At 44.2% G+C, this 19,314-nt stretch overlaps 1 protein-coding gene across 14 annotated transcripts in view; it reads left to right on the top strand.

Moving 5' to 3' along the window:
* LOC105017907 (disco-interacting protein 2 homolog C) overlaps positions 1-19,314 on the top strand; it is a 170,203-nt gene that overhangs the window by 70,760 nt on the left and 80,129 nt on the right. For 9 of the 14 annotated variants that reach the window (XM_020045425.3, XM_020045423.3, XM_020045421.3 and 6 more), the window contains exons 2-3: positions 11,177-11,254; positions 19,023-19,133. In XM_020045425.3, coding sequence (XP_019900984.1) covers positions 11,177-11,254; positions 19,023-19,133 — 189 coding nt within the window. Of the gene's footprint in view, positions 1-7,820; positions 7,905-11,176; positions 11,255-19,022; positions 19,134-19,314 lie in introns of those variants that run through there. The other 5 variants (XM_020045422.3, XM_020045428.3, XM_034290886.1 and 2 more) reach the window with 2 other exon arrangements.

Raw genomic sequence — 19,314 nt, 5'->3', positions numbered from 1 at the left:
CATCAACTTCCATTTGATCACTCACTTGGTTGCGGATCACTATATTAAATCAGTATAATGATAACATTTGTATTGTATTTTGACCTGACAAACGTAGACAGAGATGACATTGATCAAACAAAATTGTTTTGCATGTGGGAGGATAATGTTTTGCATGTGGGAGGATAATGTTTTGCAAGCATTTTATTGGTTGCAATGTTTACTAAAACAATGAATAATAAAGGATATAAGACTCATGTTTTGGACTGAATTGGATGAATGCCAGAGTAGGATACTCAAGAACAACTCATGTTAGGGATTTAACTTGTTGAACACCAGTGCGAAATGGCAGAAACTTTAATTGTGGTTTTAACAATGCAATACATTTTTAGCGGGTTACAAAAAAAGGTAGGCAATCTATTTAATTGGAAATTGTTACTGTTTATGTATGTGGGACTATGCTACTTAGGAGGTGTGTCGTGTGTCTGTGCGAGCCCTAACCCGCTCGTGTTATTTCCTTGGCTGTCAATGTCGGGCTGGCACTGACTAGCCTGCATGACATAAAATAGCATTATGTGTATGATTTCTGATTACTTCCAGCTGGCAAGCCATCTAGTTATTGTTTGTTTCCAATGTATTGTTTGCATTCTAATCGCTTTTTTATTTTGTTTGTCAAGTAGTTAGCCTAAGCTTGCTAACAACACATTTTTGTAGATTGCATATCTTATCTCATTTTCAACCCCCAAGCCAGGGCCCCCAAGCCAGGGCCCCCAAGCCAGGGCCCCCAAGCCAGGGCCCCCAAGCCAGGGCCCCCAAGCCAGGGCCCCCAAGCCAGGGCCCCCAAGGCAGCGCCGCCAATGCAGGTCAACAAGGTTTACAGTCAACTGTGGCTGGTCGTGTTGCTGCTTTCAATTCTGTGTAGCTGTGTCCTTCGAGAACATTCAATAATCAATTAAATGAATTCATCCTTACGTTGTTTTAGCAATCAATTATAAGTTCTAAACAGTTGCTGGTCCGTTCAATTAATTCTCCTGCAAGATTAATACCCGCTCCTTCCAGCTGAGTGGTGTATAAAGAGTTTAATCCTGCTGCAGAAATAATTACGGTCGTCAGTGTGGAACAACAGTTCCTAACTCGGTCTGTAACTCGGTCTGTAACTCGGTCTGTAACTCGGTCTGTAAACAATCATGTTGTGTTCGATCACTGTGGGAATTGTTTGGAATGGATGTGCACATCGAAACTACTTTTTAAAGTGATTTGTTGCATAATCTAATTTAAACATCATGACTGGTTCTGTCCATGCCACATAAAAAATATCTTAATTTAACAGTTTACAGATATTTTAGAGCTGGCAGTTGCCAGGAACAATACGATTTGATCACAGTACTGGCCAGTACAACATGTATTACAATGAATGTTTTTCACAAATCTATACATATTGCGATTTGATACTGTGGTTTTATTGGGGAGCGATATTCCAACCATTTCTGATTGTGTATCTGCTGAGGGACAATAGAAAATCAACCACATAAGTAAAAGGGCAGAACATATCCACAAACTATTTTTAAATTGGAGATGGAAAATAGGTTATGTGCCGTTGAAGCTGACTAGCACACAAGTAATATCACATCAGTGTTGTCCAAGTGGTACTGTGCCTCTGGAAAGTCTACATCCCCTTGAACGTCTTAGGATTTTGTTGTGTCAGTTTCATGCACATACATTTGTATTCTTCTTTCTGCACACGTACACTCAAAGGAAAAATATTTTATTGTAAAATGAAATCATATCACTGATATGTACTGCACCACAGCATCTTAATCATTATATTTCCATTTGTAAAATAGATTTCTCTTGTTTGGTGCGGTAGAAAACAATAACAATGCAAAATCACAGCACCAATACATGTGAATACAAACGGGTATGTGAAAATGAATAGAAACATCTAAATGTTAATATCAGTGTAGAGCAAAACCATCAGTCAAACTCAAAGTTTGAGTCTTTTATTTGAAGGTAATGTATTTATGAGTAGAGGACGTAGACAGCATCTGGCTTTATCCCCACTGACTGTGTCTGCTTCCCAAATCGCACCCTACTCTCAAAGGGCCATGTTACAAAAGTAGTGCACTTAAGGGGTGCCATTTGACCTGACGCCCTCCGACGTGAGCAGTGCTGGATGAAAGGTTTGTGTGTGTTTTTGTGTTCTCAACTATTTGTGGATCAACTGTCAGAGACGGCCGTTTCACCCTCAAGGTAAATATTAGCTCTCTGCTTGCATGGGTGACACCCCCCCCCGTCCCCCCGTCCCACGCCCGTCCCCACCTGACTTAAGCTGTAAACTAGAATGTGTTTGTGTTGAATGTGAAAACAAACTCTCACAGCAGGCCACTAACGGCCATCATTAGCAGGTTACCTCCTGCTCCATGTTCAACGCTCGTTTTGAATAGCTTTAATCTCACACGGACAGCTCGCGTAAACATCGACGGCAGCGTGGATCCGACTTGATACAACGGTAATGAGCAGCATTTGAACTAATCACGACTGGTATGAGCAGGGCCACGGGCATTTGGCCCGTAGAGTTGCTCGTATTCAAAGAGGGAGTGCGGAGCTCTTTGTTGGGATTCCAGTCTTTGTTCAGTCTCTTCTGCTTTGAACAGGTATGGACCCAGAACTTATTGAGTGTCTGAGACTTGACTTTTGTCAGAAATCAGTGTTCCTGCGGATACTCTTTGCCGTTGGTCTATTGAAGCGTCTTTCATGTGACATTTAATGATGTAGGGGACTTTGGGGGGCTGCATGGAAGTTAATGATACTGTCAGAGCTGTGGGTGGCTGTGAGGGAGGGGTTCCAACGGCGCTGAACGATACCTGCCTCTTGATGTCCAATCTTGTTTTTGGGATGGCGAGTGTCTGACTTTGGGGGAGGGTGAGTGTGTGTCTGGTGGAGGTTGGGGAGGTACGGGGTACTGGTTTGTGCACAAGGTCCTCAAATTCATAATGAGGATTTTGAATGGGACCCAATGAAGTTCCTTTGAAAGAGATTTCAGACTTGAGCGCCTCCCACAAACAAATAAAATATACCAAAAAAACACTGCAAAAGGTTTTCTATTATTTGCCCTGTTGAAGGGCCAGACTATAATGATGTCTGGTCAGTCGATTAACAGGCAGCAGTAACGTTGACGAGACCTTTAAGGCGACTCCAGCTGCTTTCTATGAACCATCTTGCAGTGGCAAAGAAGCATCAACTGATTAACTAACTGAACAGGACCACTAATGACAAACGACGAAACCACAGTTTTTGCTGTATTTGCTGCGGCCAACTTCTGGTTGAGCCATCAGCCCAGTGCCAGACAGCCAACACCATGCAGGGACAGGAAGCCTCTGTTTGAGCGGTCGCAAAGTTTTCATTTCAACGTAAACAGGAACAGATGTCCTCTGGGAAAAAAGCCTTTTATCTTTATTAGGACTACAGCATCGTGAATTCACCATGACTGATAGTGTTGTACTCAATTTATCAGACAGATATTTATTACTGAATAGTGTTTTAAATGACCTAGGCTTGTTAGGATGCCAACATTGCGTGTGAATTTTGGTCTAAATTAAAAATGTGACTTTAATTAGGCCTAGAAGTCAGTCATCTAATCAAAGTGAAGTAATTTCCTTTGAAATGGTATTGGATGTGTGTGTCATTATTACTGTGTTAATATTCTGCAGTTATGCAACAAATTTCTAGCAGAGTTGACCTCTTGACCTACTTTCTTACAGTAGACTGCTGACCTCATATTTTTCCAACCCTGGGGCTTTTCTGTGCTCTGCGTGTATTTTAGTCAAGTGTACTCCAACGTGAAAATGGACTCTTTGCTGATCTCCCTCACTTAGATCACAATGGTTCCATGGGGGTTTTTCAGCTGTCCCTATAGGCTACAATTTTATGTGTCTGGGTAGAACCCCATTTGCTTGTTATTAGAACAATTTTAGCCTCTGTCTTGAGTCCTCTGTGGAAAACCAAATTTGGTCTACCTTGAACCAAAGTGACTACTTTGTACTGAAAGGGTTCTACCTGGAACACAACAATGGTTCAAAGGGTTCCCCAACCGGGGATGTGAAAGAACCCTTTCAGAACCTTATTTCTCGATGAGTACAGTGACTGAATGGTGAAGATCAGTCATGGACTTCAAGTTGAAGCCATTCCTCTTGGTTGGTTGATCTACCACCAAGAACCATTACTGTTAACACCACTAACAAAGCCCAACCTCCTAAAAACACCCCCAACAACAACATTCAAACAATATCAAAATGACACAGTGATTCTTTTGTGCCCTGTTATGGCCTCTGGTCAAAAGTGGTGCACTAAAAGAAATAGGGGGCTATTTTAGTCTCAGTGTGGGAAATCAGGAAATCAGTGTTATTATATCAAATAAGTGTCTCCGTGTACTAACAAGGTCATCCTGGTTAGGAATTCATCTATGTTACAGTTATCTTTCCACAGAGAGACCCTCTATTGATAAAACAAGCTGCTGTTAACCATCATAATTGGTCTACATGGGATTCTTATAATTTTAGGAGATTTGGTTGTGGTCCTTTCATACAGCATTCGATTGTCTTTTTATTTTTGTACTTCGAGATATTGCACTTAAGCTTTTTCTGCCGCCTGCTAAGATGTTTGACTGCGAAACCTTGAGGTTTTCTTTCTTTTGTGCTTCTGATGAAGTATTGGTATTTGAGAGATGAGGGCAAGTTTATCATTTCCTTCCAGTATTCTCCTACGACAGGCAAGTAGTACAAGTCAAACATGACCCCAAAGATCCAGCCGTCTGAACAGCTTCTTTCCCCGTGCTGTGGCCGTCTGTCACCTGACCTCCAGACACAAACTAGATTACACACACCATATCAACCCCCCTGAACTGTTAACCCAACAGATACTCTCTACTCAATCAATCCCATTTATTTTACAAAGCCCTCTTTACATCAGCTGTTGCTGCTAAGTGCATTTACAGATACCCAGCCTGAAACCCCAAAGAGCGAGCAACAACCAAGTAGATACACCCAAATCTCTGCTTGTTTCTCTGCATTTAAATAGATATACACTGGAACCTAAAGTCCCTGTATTTGATCATGTATCCACAATCTTTCATGCCCATCAACCACTGTATTGTGTTTTGTATGTCGGGAATTCTGAACATATTGTGTGTACAACTAGCAGCACCTTTTCGTTTGTGTTCAGTTTCAGGTGTGTGTAAAGGTTGTTTGCCATTCGCATCAGTTTGCAGTTGAATTCTTCTCTGCACACTGTTGTATAATTGGCAGTCCCAGTCGTCAGTAATGTATGTCCCAGCCTACGGGACTTCGAATTGCTCCGTTGCAATTTACTGTGTTGGAACCTGGAGCTTATCCCAGCGAGAGTAACATGTATTGAGCAGAACAAAGTTATTTGAAGAGGGAAGCTTGTGAGCTCTATAACATTAGAGTGCGGCTAACCTCGTCCCTTAGGCTCAAGCCAGCTGCTGGATGAGATTACTGCGCGTCAGAGCCAACAAGGTGAAAAATATATACATCTTTTTTGATGTACCCTTGAGCAATGCACTTAACTCGATTTATTCCTGTAAGTCGCTCTGGAAAAGAGCTTTCTGCTGAGTGACTAAAATGTAAATTGTTGTTGTTGATGATCGGAGCCACCAGGGACCACCAGCTGGACCCCTCCCTGCCTGCCACCCATCTCCCCAAAGGACTCTGCAGACAAACACACAAACAAACACGAGCATTTGTTTTTAGCCGATGTTGCCGTGGATTGTACGTTCGGGAAGGGCAGGTTGGGGATGGGCCGTTCCAACAGGAATGCTTTGGAGTGGCGCATAACGTCTCTTCACTGATTGGATGATGGATATAACCCTGCTTGGAGAACACAAAAAAATAGTTGTTCAGTTGAAATGGAGCCGGGGAAAGCTTGTTGCCAAACCAATCGTATGAGTCGAAGTGGAGCGTAATATGAACGGCTGCAAAGGAGAGGGTGTCTTGAGACGGCAACCTATTTTCCTTTGTTCCTTCTGAACTGTCTAAATGGTTGTGAAATGCAAACAAGGGGCATGACTTTGTGCGTTGTCTTGCCCGGCACTGGATAAGGATTTCCATTGTCTCAGTGGTACTGCTGTTTGCTTCAGGAAGAGCTACACTGTGTTGCGTTCTGTAGGCTTTAATGAAGATAAACATTAGTTTATCCTAAAATTAACATCTCTTTGACACTACTAAAGCCTATGTCCCATTTCTTGGGGTGGACTTCCAAATGCTGGGTGAGTAGAATATTCATCATAGTAATATTAATATTACCAGCCAGTATGTTTATTAGCACACTGCGATTAGCAAGGCTTTTCAGGTAATCCCCTTTGATGTCCTTACTGTACACAATACTGTGGCTTAGTGAACTTTTGATGGCTTTGCCTGGAGTTATCAGGTTTGTGGAGTCCACTTCTTGGGGGGCATTCAGAAGTCTAATTCCCCGTGGCGGATGTCTACGTCAGCCCTTCGGCTTTCAGTCTCCACTGGCTAACCGGGAGCGCCTGTGGACCGTGGGCACGCGCTATCATCACTTGCGTGGTTTGTCAATCAATGCTTCCTGTCGACAAATTTACCGCAGGCCTCTCGAGTTGGCGGCTGGGGAGGCGGGGCTGGTGGGCGATGGGGCCGGTGGGGTTGAGGGGGGTCGTTTTCGCAATATCAGACCGATTGAGCCCGCTGCGCCCGGCGTGATGCTCCCAGTGCCTTTGCCCCGGGGACGTTAACCATCAAACTCCACGCCGAGCGGCCCAAATGTCTCCCAACTCCTTTTTACTAGGCGCTACTTTTGACCTGAGCTCATAGGGCGAAGTATTGACAATAGGGTAGTGGGGCTTCGACATCAGTACAGTGAGCCAGTCCACTGTAAGTCCACTGTGCACGTCCCGGTGTTCAGGCGCTTTCCTCTAGCGTGTGCGCTGATGACCATATAAGCCTTGCTCGGCCAGGGGGAGCCGCGGGGCTGTTGGGAAGGCTCAGGCAGCCACGGCAGAAGGCAGCGAGCAGCGCCTAAAAAGGAAATGGTCTTGATTTTATTGTTTCCCCATTACGCCCAGCGCAGATAAACACTGTGATGGGGAGAGAGAGTGGGAGAGAGAGTGAGGGAACGAGAGGGCCCTGGGAGGGAGAAATGAGGGGGGTGGGGGGAGTGTTTACATCCAGGGGACCCTCAGCAGGGCAGCTATAGAAGCCTTACGTAAACATTCCTGGGAGAGGAACTGGGGTCCACTTCGGAGGCCGAGCATACCATTCCTCCTCCTGCTCTGCCTCCTCGTCTTCCTCCTGATCCTCTTCTCCCTCATTCCCATTCTGCCCCATGTCGATCTCCTCTTTCTACCCCTTTTCTTTCGGATCGATCTCCTCATCTTCCTGCTGTCCTCCTCGTCCTAATTCCTATTCTCTGTGTGAAGTGTACTTTTCACACTCCTGTGTGGGCCTGCTTTCTCTTTAAGATGATGGCAGAATGCCTTATACCACAGCAGCAGACAGCTGTTGGGGCGACCCATGAAAAGAAACTCCAGAAAAGCCCAACCCCCAGGGACAGGGAGAGCCTAGTGATAACGGGTGTGTCCAGCGGTGTGGTTTACAACCTTTGTCAGCACTAAAAAGCAGGTAGGGCTTCTCTGGCCAGTTCTCCATTTCCTCTGCAGTAAGCTCTTCATGTGTTGGTGCCAAAACTAGCATGGGGAGAATTTTGGCTACCGGCTACACCCTACAATTGACTGGGAGGGTGCTAGCCTGCTTGTGCTCTTGGCTATGTGCTCTTAGGTGCATAGTATTTTAGAAACGAATGGAGAATCTGAAAGTGAAGTGAAGTGGAATCTTGAAGGAAATATATAAATATATGGACTGCAGAGTTGGATGGATGAGTTCAGTACAGTATGTATGTTTACTAATTCATAGCATGAAACTGCTTAATGTATAGATATGGAAAGCTTTAGGCATGAGTTCCTGTTACAGTTGAAAACTGTATGCATATTTCAGCATTGTGCACTCCAGCCTCTGTTGTACTTCAACTTGGCGCTAATCATTTCCACTAGTAAACGGTGATTAGAACCATGCAAATGAAGGCTTTAGAATGGATTTGCGTAGGCTTGTGTATGTGTGATTGTTGACTTGCCAAAGTGCTTTTTATGCTCCTTGACGTGTTCAACTGTACGGTCAAGCCGACATCGATCTGAAATTGCCTTCTCTCTGTCAATTAGTGTTGAAGAATTGCACTGCTCAGTTTGGTTTTTTTGAGTACAATGGACTTCTGTGTCGGCGCGGTTGGCTCTCAGCTCAGTGGCTTTGGCTAAAGTGTCTAAGGAGTGGCTGCCGTGGAAAGCTGTCTCTACTGTCTCTGCCTGTCTTTGTGTCTCCCTGTCTGTCTTTGGGTATGCCTGTCTGTCTTTGTGTCTGCCTGTCTGTCTTTGTGTCTCCCTGTCTGTCTTTGGGTATGCCTGTCTGTCTTTGTGTCTGCCTGTCTGTCTTTGTGTCTCCCTGTCTGTCTCACTGTCTGTCTTTGTGTCTGCCTGTCTGTCTCTCTGTTTTTGTGACTTCTCTCTCTGTCTTTGTGTCTGCCTGTCTGTCTCTCTCTTCCAGTTTGTATCTTCCTGTCTGTCTCTCTGGCTTTCTCTCAGTTTTTTGGTCAGTCTGTCTCCCCATCTGTGTCTGTAAGACAGATAGTGACTAACAGCTGTGGCAGCAGCATCACTGTGAGAGTGGGAGGGAAGCCATGAGTCACCCTGACTATTTTTAAAGCTCTCCGTCGACCGTTGCCGTCTCCGCTCTTGCTCCAGAGGACACGACTGAGCCCATCTCCCCTATGAAAGCCTATCAGAGACACAGCACACTACTTTTGATGGGAGCCTCACAGGACCCCGGTTCACTTTATAGGGAATAGGGTGGTGTTTGGTAGGCACTATACGGCTGAGCTCTCTCACCAGGGCTTAAACAGAGCTTCGCCCCCAGAGCTGGCAGGATGAATGTGCTAAGGCTATTAAAACACGATGCATACACCATCCAGTCAGACATACAGACACCTGTATCATCTCAGCCCACTCTGTCTGCCTGTCTGTCACTCTCCTCTGCTCATCAGGAAATATTTCATCCATACCAGAACTTGTGAAGCAGTCGTCTCGCAAAAGAATTTCAGCTGAGCGCGTGGATTGCATCGTCAGATTAGAAGCTCGTGCCAATATGTTTCTGTCTCTGTGTGTGGGAGGAGAAAAAAAGTCTTGTTGCAAGTTCTCGCCTGGTGCGGGCATAGGTTATTCATTCACGGTACGGTCTCTTTGGTTTGTGTGCGTGCGCTCGAGCCCAGCACACTCACCGGCGCCTCCTTCTCCACGTGCGTCTCCCTCCTCTCTGCATGCCGGAGGCCTCCTTCCTCACCGCCGTCTGTTCCTCCACAGCGAGCTGGTAGAAAGACTCCGGTGGTGTGGTGAAATATTCATCCGTTTACCTGCCCCTGCCACTCCTCTGCCTCCACACACTGGCAGGGTGGCAGCTCTCCTACCGGAGACGCTAATTAGTACCAAGTGACCTGCCTCCTCCTCCTCTCCCCTGTCCTCCTCCACCTCCGTCCAGACCCCCACCTGCCCTCCCCTCCAAGTCTCTACAGAACAGATTTGACTTATTTTTGCTGTGGGTCTGGGAATATTTTACCTAGAAGAATTAAGCATGTCTGTAAACCCTCTTATTTGTTTTGTGCCACTTGTATTATTTGTCTTCGCCAGATCTTTTCAGAGTCAGTATACTTGGACTCCTTGATATAGAAATATAGAAAAAACTCTTGCCTCTGTTTTGGAATTAAACATTTTGTAAAATGTTGATATTATTAGGAGATAAAAAGTTGGCCTCTCTGATACTGAGTAGCAATAGACCTTATTCGGATTTACTACAAGTATATATATTTTTTTCTCTGCTCACCTTTTAATACATGCCTTTTAATATTACATGCATTTTTTAAGTTCACTGATCAAAAACACAGTGTTCGATGTTTCTGTACTTTCCCAGAGGAACACACACAGGACCATACATGTCATGCTTTTTCATCCTGGCTCTATGTGTGGTTTGAATCCACAACCCTGGCATTGCAATTTCCATGCTCCACCGACTTAAAAAAAACACACTGTTTAACTAATGGTGTCTATTGTTAGCTGATGTTTGTAATAGCTTGTAAGAAACAGAACGCAGTTTATCAATTCCTATAGAAGCATTCTTCAGCGGGAGAACTGCCCTTTTGTTAGCTACCGTGTGACTCCTCTTGCCCGACGTCGTTCATGTCCTGAATAGTCGCTGATGTGGTTGAGGTCAGCGACGTTCAGCGTGTTGCCTCACTTCATCCGCCCTCATCTCCCCGCCAGCCTTGTCGCTGTCCGTTCCTCATCCGCTACGCCGGCTCTCAGTCGAAGGGGCGTCACCAGCTTGCCTGCCGATGCCAAGCGTGGGCTCAAACACGCTCGTCCGTTCCCTGGCTCTGACGGCTTCAGACAGCTAATATGGCCTTGTTCAGAGGAGCCGCATCCACTGTGACAGCGCCGCCCGTGCCCTCCTGACCTCCCTCCTGTCCCCCCTGCCAATCGTCTCCTCGTTACCTGGGTAAAAGGCCTGGGCGTTGAGGACGCCGTGCCTTGATGGGTAACATGCTCTGGCAGCTGAGACTTTGTCTCCTTCGTCACTGCCCAGGCTTTTTACAATGCAGGCACGACGTCCACCACTGAGCTTACGACTCATCCTCCCCTCACTCGCCCACCACTTCTTCCTCTGGCGCTTCCTGGTCACGCAGCCTAAATCTAGCAAAGAATGCGCCAAAGAAGTGCCTGAGCGGTGTTTCCGAATTTGGGGGAGATTTGCTGGCTAGGTTTATGATGCCCGATGACATCCGACTCCCCCCAACGCCGCTCAGGGTGGTTCGACCTGGCTTCCGAGCGCCCAGCTGCTCCTTGTTCAGCAAAGAAGGGACAAAGCATAGCAGCGGGTTGAACGAGCAGCTTAACCTCTTGGATACTGTAATGTGCTGATGCCATGGATAATGCAGTCTGGCAGCAATGATAGCCACAAGCAGATATTGGAACTGGTCTGAGCCCTAGAAAGGACTGAAATGTCTCCAATATTCAATTTCCTTCTGTTTCACTAACGCTAGTCTTCCTCTTCTCCTTGGGCAGGTGACATCACACAGAAGGGCTATGAAAAGAAGAGGTCCAAATTAATTGGGGCCTTCCTCCCTCAGGCACCAGGTAAAGGTAAATACTCCTGTTCTAATCAAAGCACTTCAACTACCAGTGTCTGTGTCAGCTAATCTGGGGCAGGAGCCTTGCTAATGTTCTAGAACTGTATTCTCTTGAATACTGCCCTCCCATGTCAGTACGTGTTTACAGCACAAGGTCATTATTCTTTCTTACACATTTTATTCATGGTTTTCACCCTTACGTTTTTATTAGTTTTATTCATTCATTTTCCATATCATCACCGTCAGTGGCTCGTTGCCCACATGATACAGTTTTTTGGTTATTTCTACATTACATACAATACAATATATGCAGTTAGTTTATTTGTACATTACAAAATAAGAGTTGGTTTGTTATTTGCGTGTTACCCAAGGATATAGTGTTTTTGTGGTGTTTTTCTACATTACCTACAGTAAATAATGTTTGTTTTTGTGCAATACCTACATTGTCCACGGTTGGTTTGTTATTTTTACTTTATGCACAGAATATAGAGCTGGGTTGTTATTTCTCCAGTATGTACAGTTTATTTCTAAATTACCTGCACACCAACTGCTGTTTTGTGATCTTGTCACAATTGTTTGTTCTATTATCATCTGGGCTCTCCATGGACAACTCTAAAGTAATCCAGTCTTTCAACTGGTGGCAGATCATCTGGTCATTATTTGGTGGCTGGTTAGCCTGACTTACCTACTTAGCTAATATGGACCTTTTTAAGTGGTCCTTTTTACTATCCCAGTTATCAACCCTGACGCCTCCCTTGACACACTGTGGTTTGCGTACAGAGCCAACAGGTGTTTTACAACATTATAAACACGGTGTTTCACTACATCCTTAAACTCACAGACATATGCAAGGATCCTTTTCAACAGCGTCACACCAGAACTACTGCGAGACCAACTGAACACGACCAGCACCATCTGTCAGTGGATCTTTGAATTCCTATTTAACAGGACGCAACATGTTAAGATGGATATGCATCTTCCAGCTAGGAATCACTGACGCCAATGAGGCCACGTCCCTTGGGGTGGTGTTGGCCAAATACACTCAAAACAACCTGAAACTTAACCCAGACAAAACCCTGGATGTTGAAATCGAACACATCAAGCTGTCAAGAATAGCTGCCAAATAACCTGTTTGTACCGAAGACAACCAACTCCAAATATGGACAACTGTATCTCCAGAGCCTGTAATTTGATCAAATAAAATAAAACATTTTCATATTGTTTCCCTGGCTGGTGACCTGTGCCCCCGTGCCAGATTGGACCCTGAGTTAGTTGTTGGTGCCGCGACTGGGTTTTTAACTCCTGGCTGCCATGACACAGCTATAATGTGAGGCCGTGACTTGGGCCTTCGCCCCCAGGGGTGATGGTTGACTTCAGGAAACATCCCCCACCTCTCCCTCTTGAGATGGGGTCTCAGTTGGGTCATTTGGGCTGAATGGTTAAAGCCTCCGGTGGAGGAACGATACCACAGTGACCAGCGACAAAGTGGCTGAAATAAACACAAATCATGACTCGACACATCGTTCGTAGGCTCCATCCTTGACTCCTCCTTCGCCGTTTGGTTTGGGTCTGCGTCTGTGCGCCCTGAAGAGAAATTGCAATGCATTCTAGGTCAGATGAGGTCGTCGCCTCTCATCGACCCTACACTGAGCTCCTACGCGACTCCAACAGGACAAAAAAGAGTTCAGGAAAGGTAATCGTGACCCCTCTCAACCCCGTTGGGCCTGTTCCAGAATGTTCTCCTGCAGGCAGGGGGAAGGCCATCAGTATTGGTCAGTACAACCAAAACATCCCACCATCCCACATTTTCCAAGAAAAGTGCTAGAGTGTATATTTGGCTGAAACTGTGGAGTACTTTTTTGACCAGAACCATATGAGCCCCCAGTCATGGGTAGTATACTATATACTGAACAGCGTGTCACGGTTGTGGTCTGGGTTAGATTCAATCTGCCGGGAGGTCACCAACAGCCCCAGGACACATGTTTAACAAACCTGTTCTGCTGAGACATTGACAAATGAAGAATGAACTAAATGCCATTGGAGGCAATGTTAATTACTTTTATAATACCATGACTGATGCTATAAAAACTTAGCATTACAGCAATAAATACAGTAAGCATTGTGTGTGTGCATTTGTGTTTGAGGGTAGGCATAAACATCTTTGTCATCCCTTCACGGCAGGGGGTCATCCTCATTCCTCAGAAGGCACTGGGTGTGTCCCAAATGGACCCTATTGGACCCCTAAATAGGAGACTACTTTTGAACAGGGCACGTAGCCTTACGGAATCAAAAGCAGTGTGCTAAACAGCTCCATATTATGGAATGGAATGACATTTAGGACAAAGTTACAGGGCGAAGTGGACAGGAGGGGCTTCCCAGAGACTGGATATAGGCAGGCTGCCAAAAACAGCGTGTGAACCCAGATGAAACTGTCTTAATAATGGTTAATGTTCCTCATGCTACAGTATGTTCATGGGCAGGTCCTACTTTTAGCCGGGAGACAGATCGTCTGGAGGTGCTGTGTCCTAAATGGTACACTAACCTACTACTTCTAGTACATATTTCTTCTAGTAATGTCTGAGGTGACTGACCTTTCTATTGGATCTTCAAAAAGTGCCAGAGTTTTTAATGTAAATCTGATAAGGCAGTTTCTTCCTTTTTATTGTGCACTACTTTTGATCAACTCCAGTCAAAATCAGTGCCCTGCATAGGGTTCAGGGTGGGATTTAGAACTCACCGCGGCAAATGGAAGTAGAGGCTAACCCTTGCCTGGGAATGTTTTCAATACCTATTTTAACTGGCCATAAGTCACAGCACTGAATCAATTCCATCCATCAAATATATGCCGCTTGGCTTGACCTGTAAGCAGGTATAGAAGCAGACAGCTTGATGAAGTGTGTGTGTGAGTGTAATTGAATGTCATGCTATATGGTATTTACTCTGCCAAGCAGCCTTAAGATATCAGAAGACCCAGTTCTATACTCTTTGATACCAGTAAGTTTGGGTCTTAATATGTTTAAGCAGACTGTTTTAGGAGTGAGCGTTCCATTAACACTCACCACAGACAGTTAAAGAACCAACTGGTCCAACATGGCACAGTGTCTCTGGGCACATAGTCTGTGTTATTTGGGATACAGTTTTTATCTCAAATAAGCCAACTGCATCACAAACAATCGGCTGAAAAGGTGCCCCATTTCCAGTGTGCCTATTAAGACTAAATGGAGGATGAACATTTGGCCCTCTACACACATAAACTCCTGTAGCTTGTCGCATTATGGCCCCCTCATTACATGTGGTACCCAATAAAGAACTTGCTCAATTACGCTTTGTATGATGGCTAAGTGTTGTAAAATCTCATCTGCTTTGGAGCTGTCTCATTCCCCCACAAACCCACATGCAGCAGATAGCACACTAATCTTTGCACATCTTTCATGCCTGAGTACAACCACCATCAACAAGCGTTCTGTTCTTTATTTGTTGGTAAATAAATATCTGGTATATTTTGTTTTAAATTGGTTTTTGAATTGAACAGAGTTCATTGATTGCTATAATAGTGAAATACCGAAGGTATAATATCTGAATGTTTATATCCATGGGCAATTTGTCTACTAACAATCCTTTGAGTGCTATTTACACCCTGTCGAATATCCAGTTGATCTTCTATTCCATTATAGCTTAGTAGGTATTAGTTAACCTGAATTGTATAGTTATCATGACCAGATCGTGCTAATTGGGCCTTGACCCAAAGTGCCCGATTTAAACTCAAGGTCGGCTAATTAATCAATCTGGTTCATTTAATCTGGGCTGATTAAATGTAAAGGCTTTAAAAAAGATATCTGTAATTGGTGTTTTGAACACAGATTAAGGCTGTTCATATTTTTTGGGGGAAGCACATCCTGTAGGGTTAACATTATAGCACATCCTGTAGGGTTAACATTATAACATTAGACTGTGGTGACCACCTGTTCAAACAAACTTCAAACTTTCAGCAATATCAAAAGGACAAGAAGCTGTGACTGTTAAGAGTGCTATTGAATTAAGTTGCTAGCTACTAGGATTTGTAGCTTTTAGAAAAATAGTAATGGTCATATGGTCAATAACTAGCTATACATGGTTGATATTACTTGCTGGAAGGCTAACCAACTAACTACACTTCTACCTGGCAACTAGCAGTGGTGAATGTAATTAATATAGTGCCTGTTGCTTTATCACCAAATGGCTGCTGTATAGTCTAGATCATCGGGTTGGCCCAGAGGCTGCTGGTTCAACAAATCTCTCTGGAAAACGTTGTGGGGTAGTGAAGAGCTGAGAAAGACACGATAAATTGGATTCCACCGCAGCGTTAACAACAATCAAGGGAAAAAGTGATGTTATGACATCTTACGTTTTCGCATATAGCTTGTATAGCCAGGGATTCATTCTAAAAAGGCATACCCCAAAAAGTAGTGAATAAAACCCAGTGGCCTCTCTGCAAGCCCATGCTCAAAGGCATTCCTGAACACAGCGCAATCCTTTTGTACATTTCTATTGAGTAACCTTAAACAACAATGCATTTTCACAACCAGTACACATAAATAAATGGTTTAAACCTTGAAGTTAAGATAAAAGACATCAAACAGGACATAATTTAGGGTTGTCAAACATCCCATAAAAACAATCATTTAGGATTTCACTGAATGAATAAACCTTTCATTTTGAAATAAAACTTTTTGTGTGTGAGTATCTGAATGACCAAAGTCCCTTTTGAACATTAGTGAAGCAGTTTTCAGTCAGTCAAATTTAAATTGCCTCATAATAAAACAGCTTTCTTGTCACATTTTAGCTTGGGATGCGTGAGCACTTCTCCTTTACCGAGATAATTCATCCACCTCACAGGTGTGGCATATCAAGATGCTGATTAGACAGCATGATTATTGCACAGGTGTGCCTTAGGCTGGCCACAATAAAAGGCCACTCTAAATCATGTCATATATCATATGTCATTTATTTCTTTTTATTATCATCTGTAGATCAGTTGGATGTTGAGTTTTTAAATATCCTTATAATTTGTATTAATATCGGCCTCAAAATCATTATTGTCCAACATCTAGTATGAAGAGTTTGGAGCAGAATGTGTCACTAGTTGGTGTTTTAGTATTGACCTGAGAAAGGCAATATGAATTTGGAACCTATCTGTCTTTGGCTGTGTCTGATTGGCACAATCTTTTTTTTTTTATCAGTTATGCATTTTGTTTTGTCTAATCCCAGCTGAAACCCACCTTGGTGAGCCAAGTGCTCCAGGAGGGCTGTGCCTATGTGCCTGCCCTCACCCACACCACCGTGTCACTGACTGTTACACAAGAATCCAAATCATTCCAGTACTTCAATTCGAGAATGCCAAAATGACAACCGGTTCCTTTATTGCATGACTTTTGACAAGGTCCTATAAGCTGTTCTTTATCAGCACCATGCTGGTTTAGATCAAAGCTATATGGCCTGTTTAATCCCTGTGTGTGGACAGATTCGTTTTCAGCTTGGTTACACTGCTGGCTCATTGAAACATAAGTGAGGTCAGAAAGTGCTCTCATGAGACCAGAAGGGAAGATACCTCTGTTCATCTGTTTGACCGTTTGTTGCCACGGAGCTCGTCTGTCATCAAAAATCACCTCAGAGCCCCCGGGTAGGTCCCCCAGCGGTGTATTGTTCCACTACCCACTACAACAAGTCTAAACACATGCAGTACATCAAACAGACGCTGTCCCGGTCTTTCGCCCCCAAGGGAATCCAACCCTGGCGCTGAGGGCTCAGTGCTCCACCAACCAATCCTCACAAGGGAATACAGTTTTTGAGAATTGTTTTGTGTGGGGCGAGCATAAGCACGGCCTTTACAACCTGGGAACAAACCCAGCCTACACGGCAGATGTTCTAAGTTGGTGGAAAGATGCAGTGATAGCTTTAACCTGGTTGCTTCCACAGTGAATTTCATAGTGCTGGTAAAAGGTGGGAAATGCCCAATCTTTCTCTATTTCTACTGCAGGTTGCTTTCACCCTATTATAGAAAATGCCCTTGAGGATGGAATAGGACACCTTTTTTGAATCCTTCCAAATCTCTGTTCTGTTTTGCATAGCAGTAGACACTAACACAGTCGGTTCCATGGAAGATTAATGCTTTATTGAGGTTGCAGACATTTCCATTGACTTCCTGTATCAAACTGAACGACTTTCCCCCCTGCTACGCAAACAGAACCACGCAGGACTCAGATTGGTGTGTGTGAGAAAATGGAGTAAGGTGAATAGATATCATGTTCTGTCATACAAGAAAACCGATGGTCCTCATAGCCAAGTAGAAAGTATCTACTGAATGATGAGCTTTCTGCACCACACAGCTCCTGCTTAGGGCTTCCATGTTTGACTGTATAGGCAGCTTTCGATCGTTCCTTTGTGGGAAATGTGAGATTCACCTCCTGGAGTTGTATGTGGTTATGAAGATATAGGAGATTTAGCTAGAGCAATTGTGGCTTCAGTCACATATGTAGTTCTGTTGTCAAGCTATCTGAGTACTGACCAGCAGCTATTAGTGAGTCATTGTTCCGAACTTTATCTTGTGTAGGTGGGGTCTCTGTGCATGTGTGTCTGCGTGTGCGTGGTTTCTGTCCACAGCCCATTCCTTACCCTGAAAGTGGTTTGTTCCAGAGAGCCCCATGGTGAGGTTCAGGAGTAGCAGGTAATCGCCACTATGCTGTAATTGGCAATGAAAGGCTGTTCACATCCCCTACTGCACTTTGCTCCCTACATCACACTGTAGTCCTATACTAGTAATACATTTCACCTGGCACTCTGGATGAAATTATTGTATGCAGTGGGCTGTTTTGGAATGGGGGAGGGGGGGGCTGTGGGGGTGAGACACTGAGTGAAACTGTCACCAGATGGATTTAATAGGAAACCAGGGTTAATTTAGGAGACCCTCTGTTTAAACTGAATATAACAGTCCCTTCCCAGGCAGGCTGAAAAAGTGGCTAATAATATCCATGGATGTATCTATTGTGAAATGGAGTTGAGTTGAGGTGCCTGCCAAAATTAAAGTTACTGTCACAATTAATACCACTGGAAAATATAGGAAAATATAGTGAGTTTTAAGCTTGGTTTATTGTCTTGGTAAACCAGTTATTTGCAGTGGAAATTTGGGTTTGTGAAGTTGACATCTTGATTGTTCTTCATTTGATTACCATCACAAGGAATTAAAAGCTTAAAGTAGAACATTTATTCTATTCATGACTTTGGTTATCATAACCAAAGTGCATTCACTTTTTTGGTTTCAAATGTGATTATTGAAGCAATGTTGTATGTAGCAGATTCCATGTGTACTTCTTTTAGATGAGGAGGCATACAACAAAAACGGCACATGGACAAAATACAATTCATGTACAAAAGACACAACACATTGAAACAGCAGTGGTTGACAGATTGGATTTGTCAAAGTGTTACGCAACCCGGTTGCTGGTTCAAATTCCCAGACCCACAAGGTGAAATATTTTCTGTTATTTCCCTGGAGCTGACCTTGTTGCCTTAATTGCTCCTGTCGGTTGCTCTGGACACGAGAGCACTGGCTAAATAACAGAAATGGAATGGAACACAAAAACAGACTGGACATGAAAACCAACCTGGATTTACTTTGTGTCCATCTTTACAATGCGGAGCATTGTTTTCACAGTCTCATCTCTAATTGGCCATTTTCCCATCTGTTGAGATAGGTTAGCTTGTACCAAAGTGGTTGACCCTCGTGTCTCCGTCCCGCCCCTCAGGGATGGACCCGTCTGCGCCCCACGAGAGAAGAACACCCGTCACCCCTGGCTCTTCCTCCAGATACCACCGTCGGCGTTCCTCTGGCTCCCGGGACGAGCGCTACAGATCAGGTACAGCAGACTCTCCTCGCGACGCACATGCACGTGATAAAACAAAGGTCGTCTCACGCGCTCGGCATGCCATTCTCCTTTTTATTGAGTGCGCTTGTTTCGGGTATCAAGTTTTGGTCTAAATCTCAGATGGAAACGCTTAGAGACTTTATAGTGGTGATGGACCAGTGGTGATGTTTTT

This window comes from Esox lucius, chromosome 3, assembly GCF_011004845.1.
Source record: "Esox lucius isolate fEsoLuc1 chromosome 3, fEsoLuc1.pri, whole genome shotgun sequence".
Classification (NCBI taxonomy): Eukaryota; Metazoa; Chordata; class Actinopteri; order Esociformes; family Esocidae; genus Esox; species Esox lucius.
Note: the sequence above shows the minus strand (reverse complement) of the source record. Positions and strands in the feature narration are given on the sequence as shown.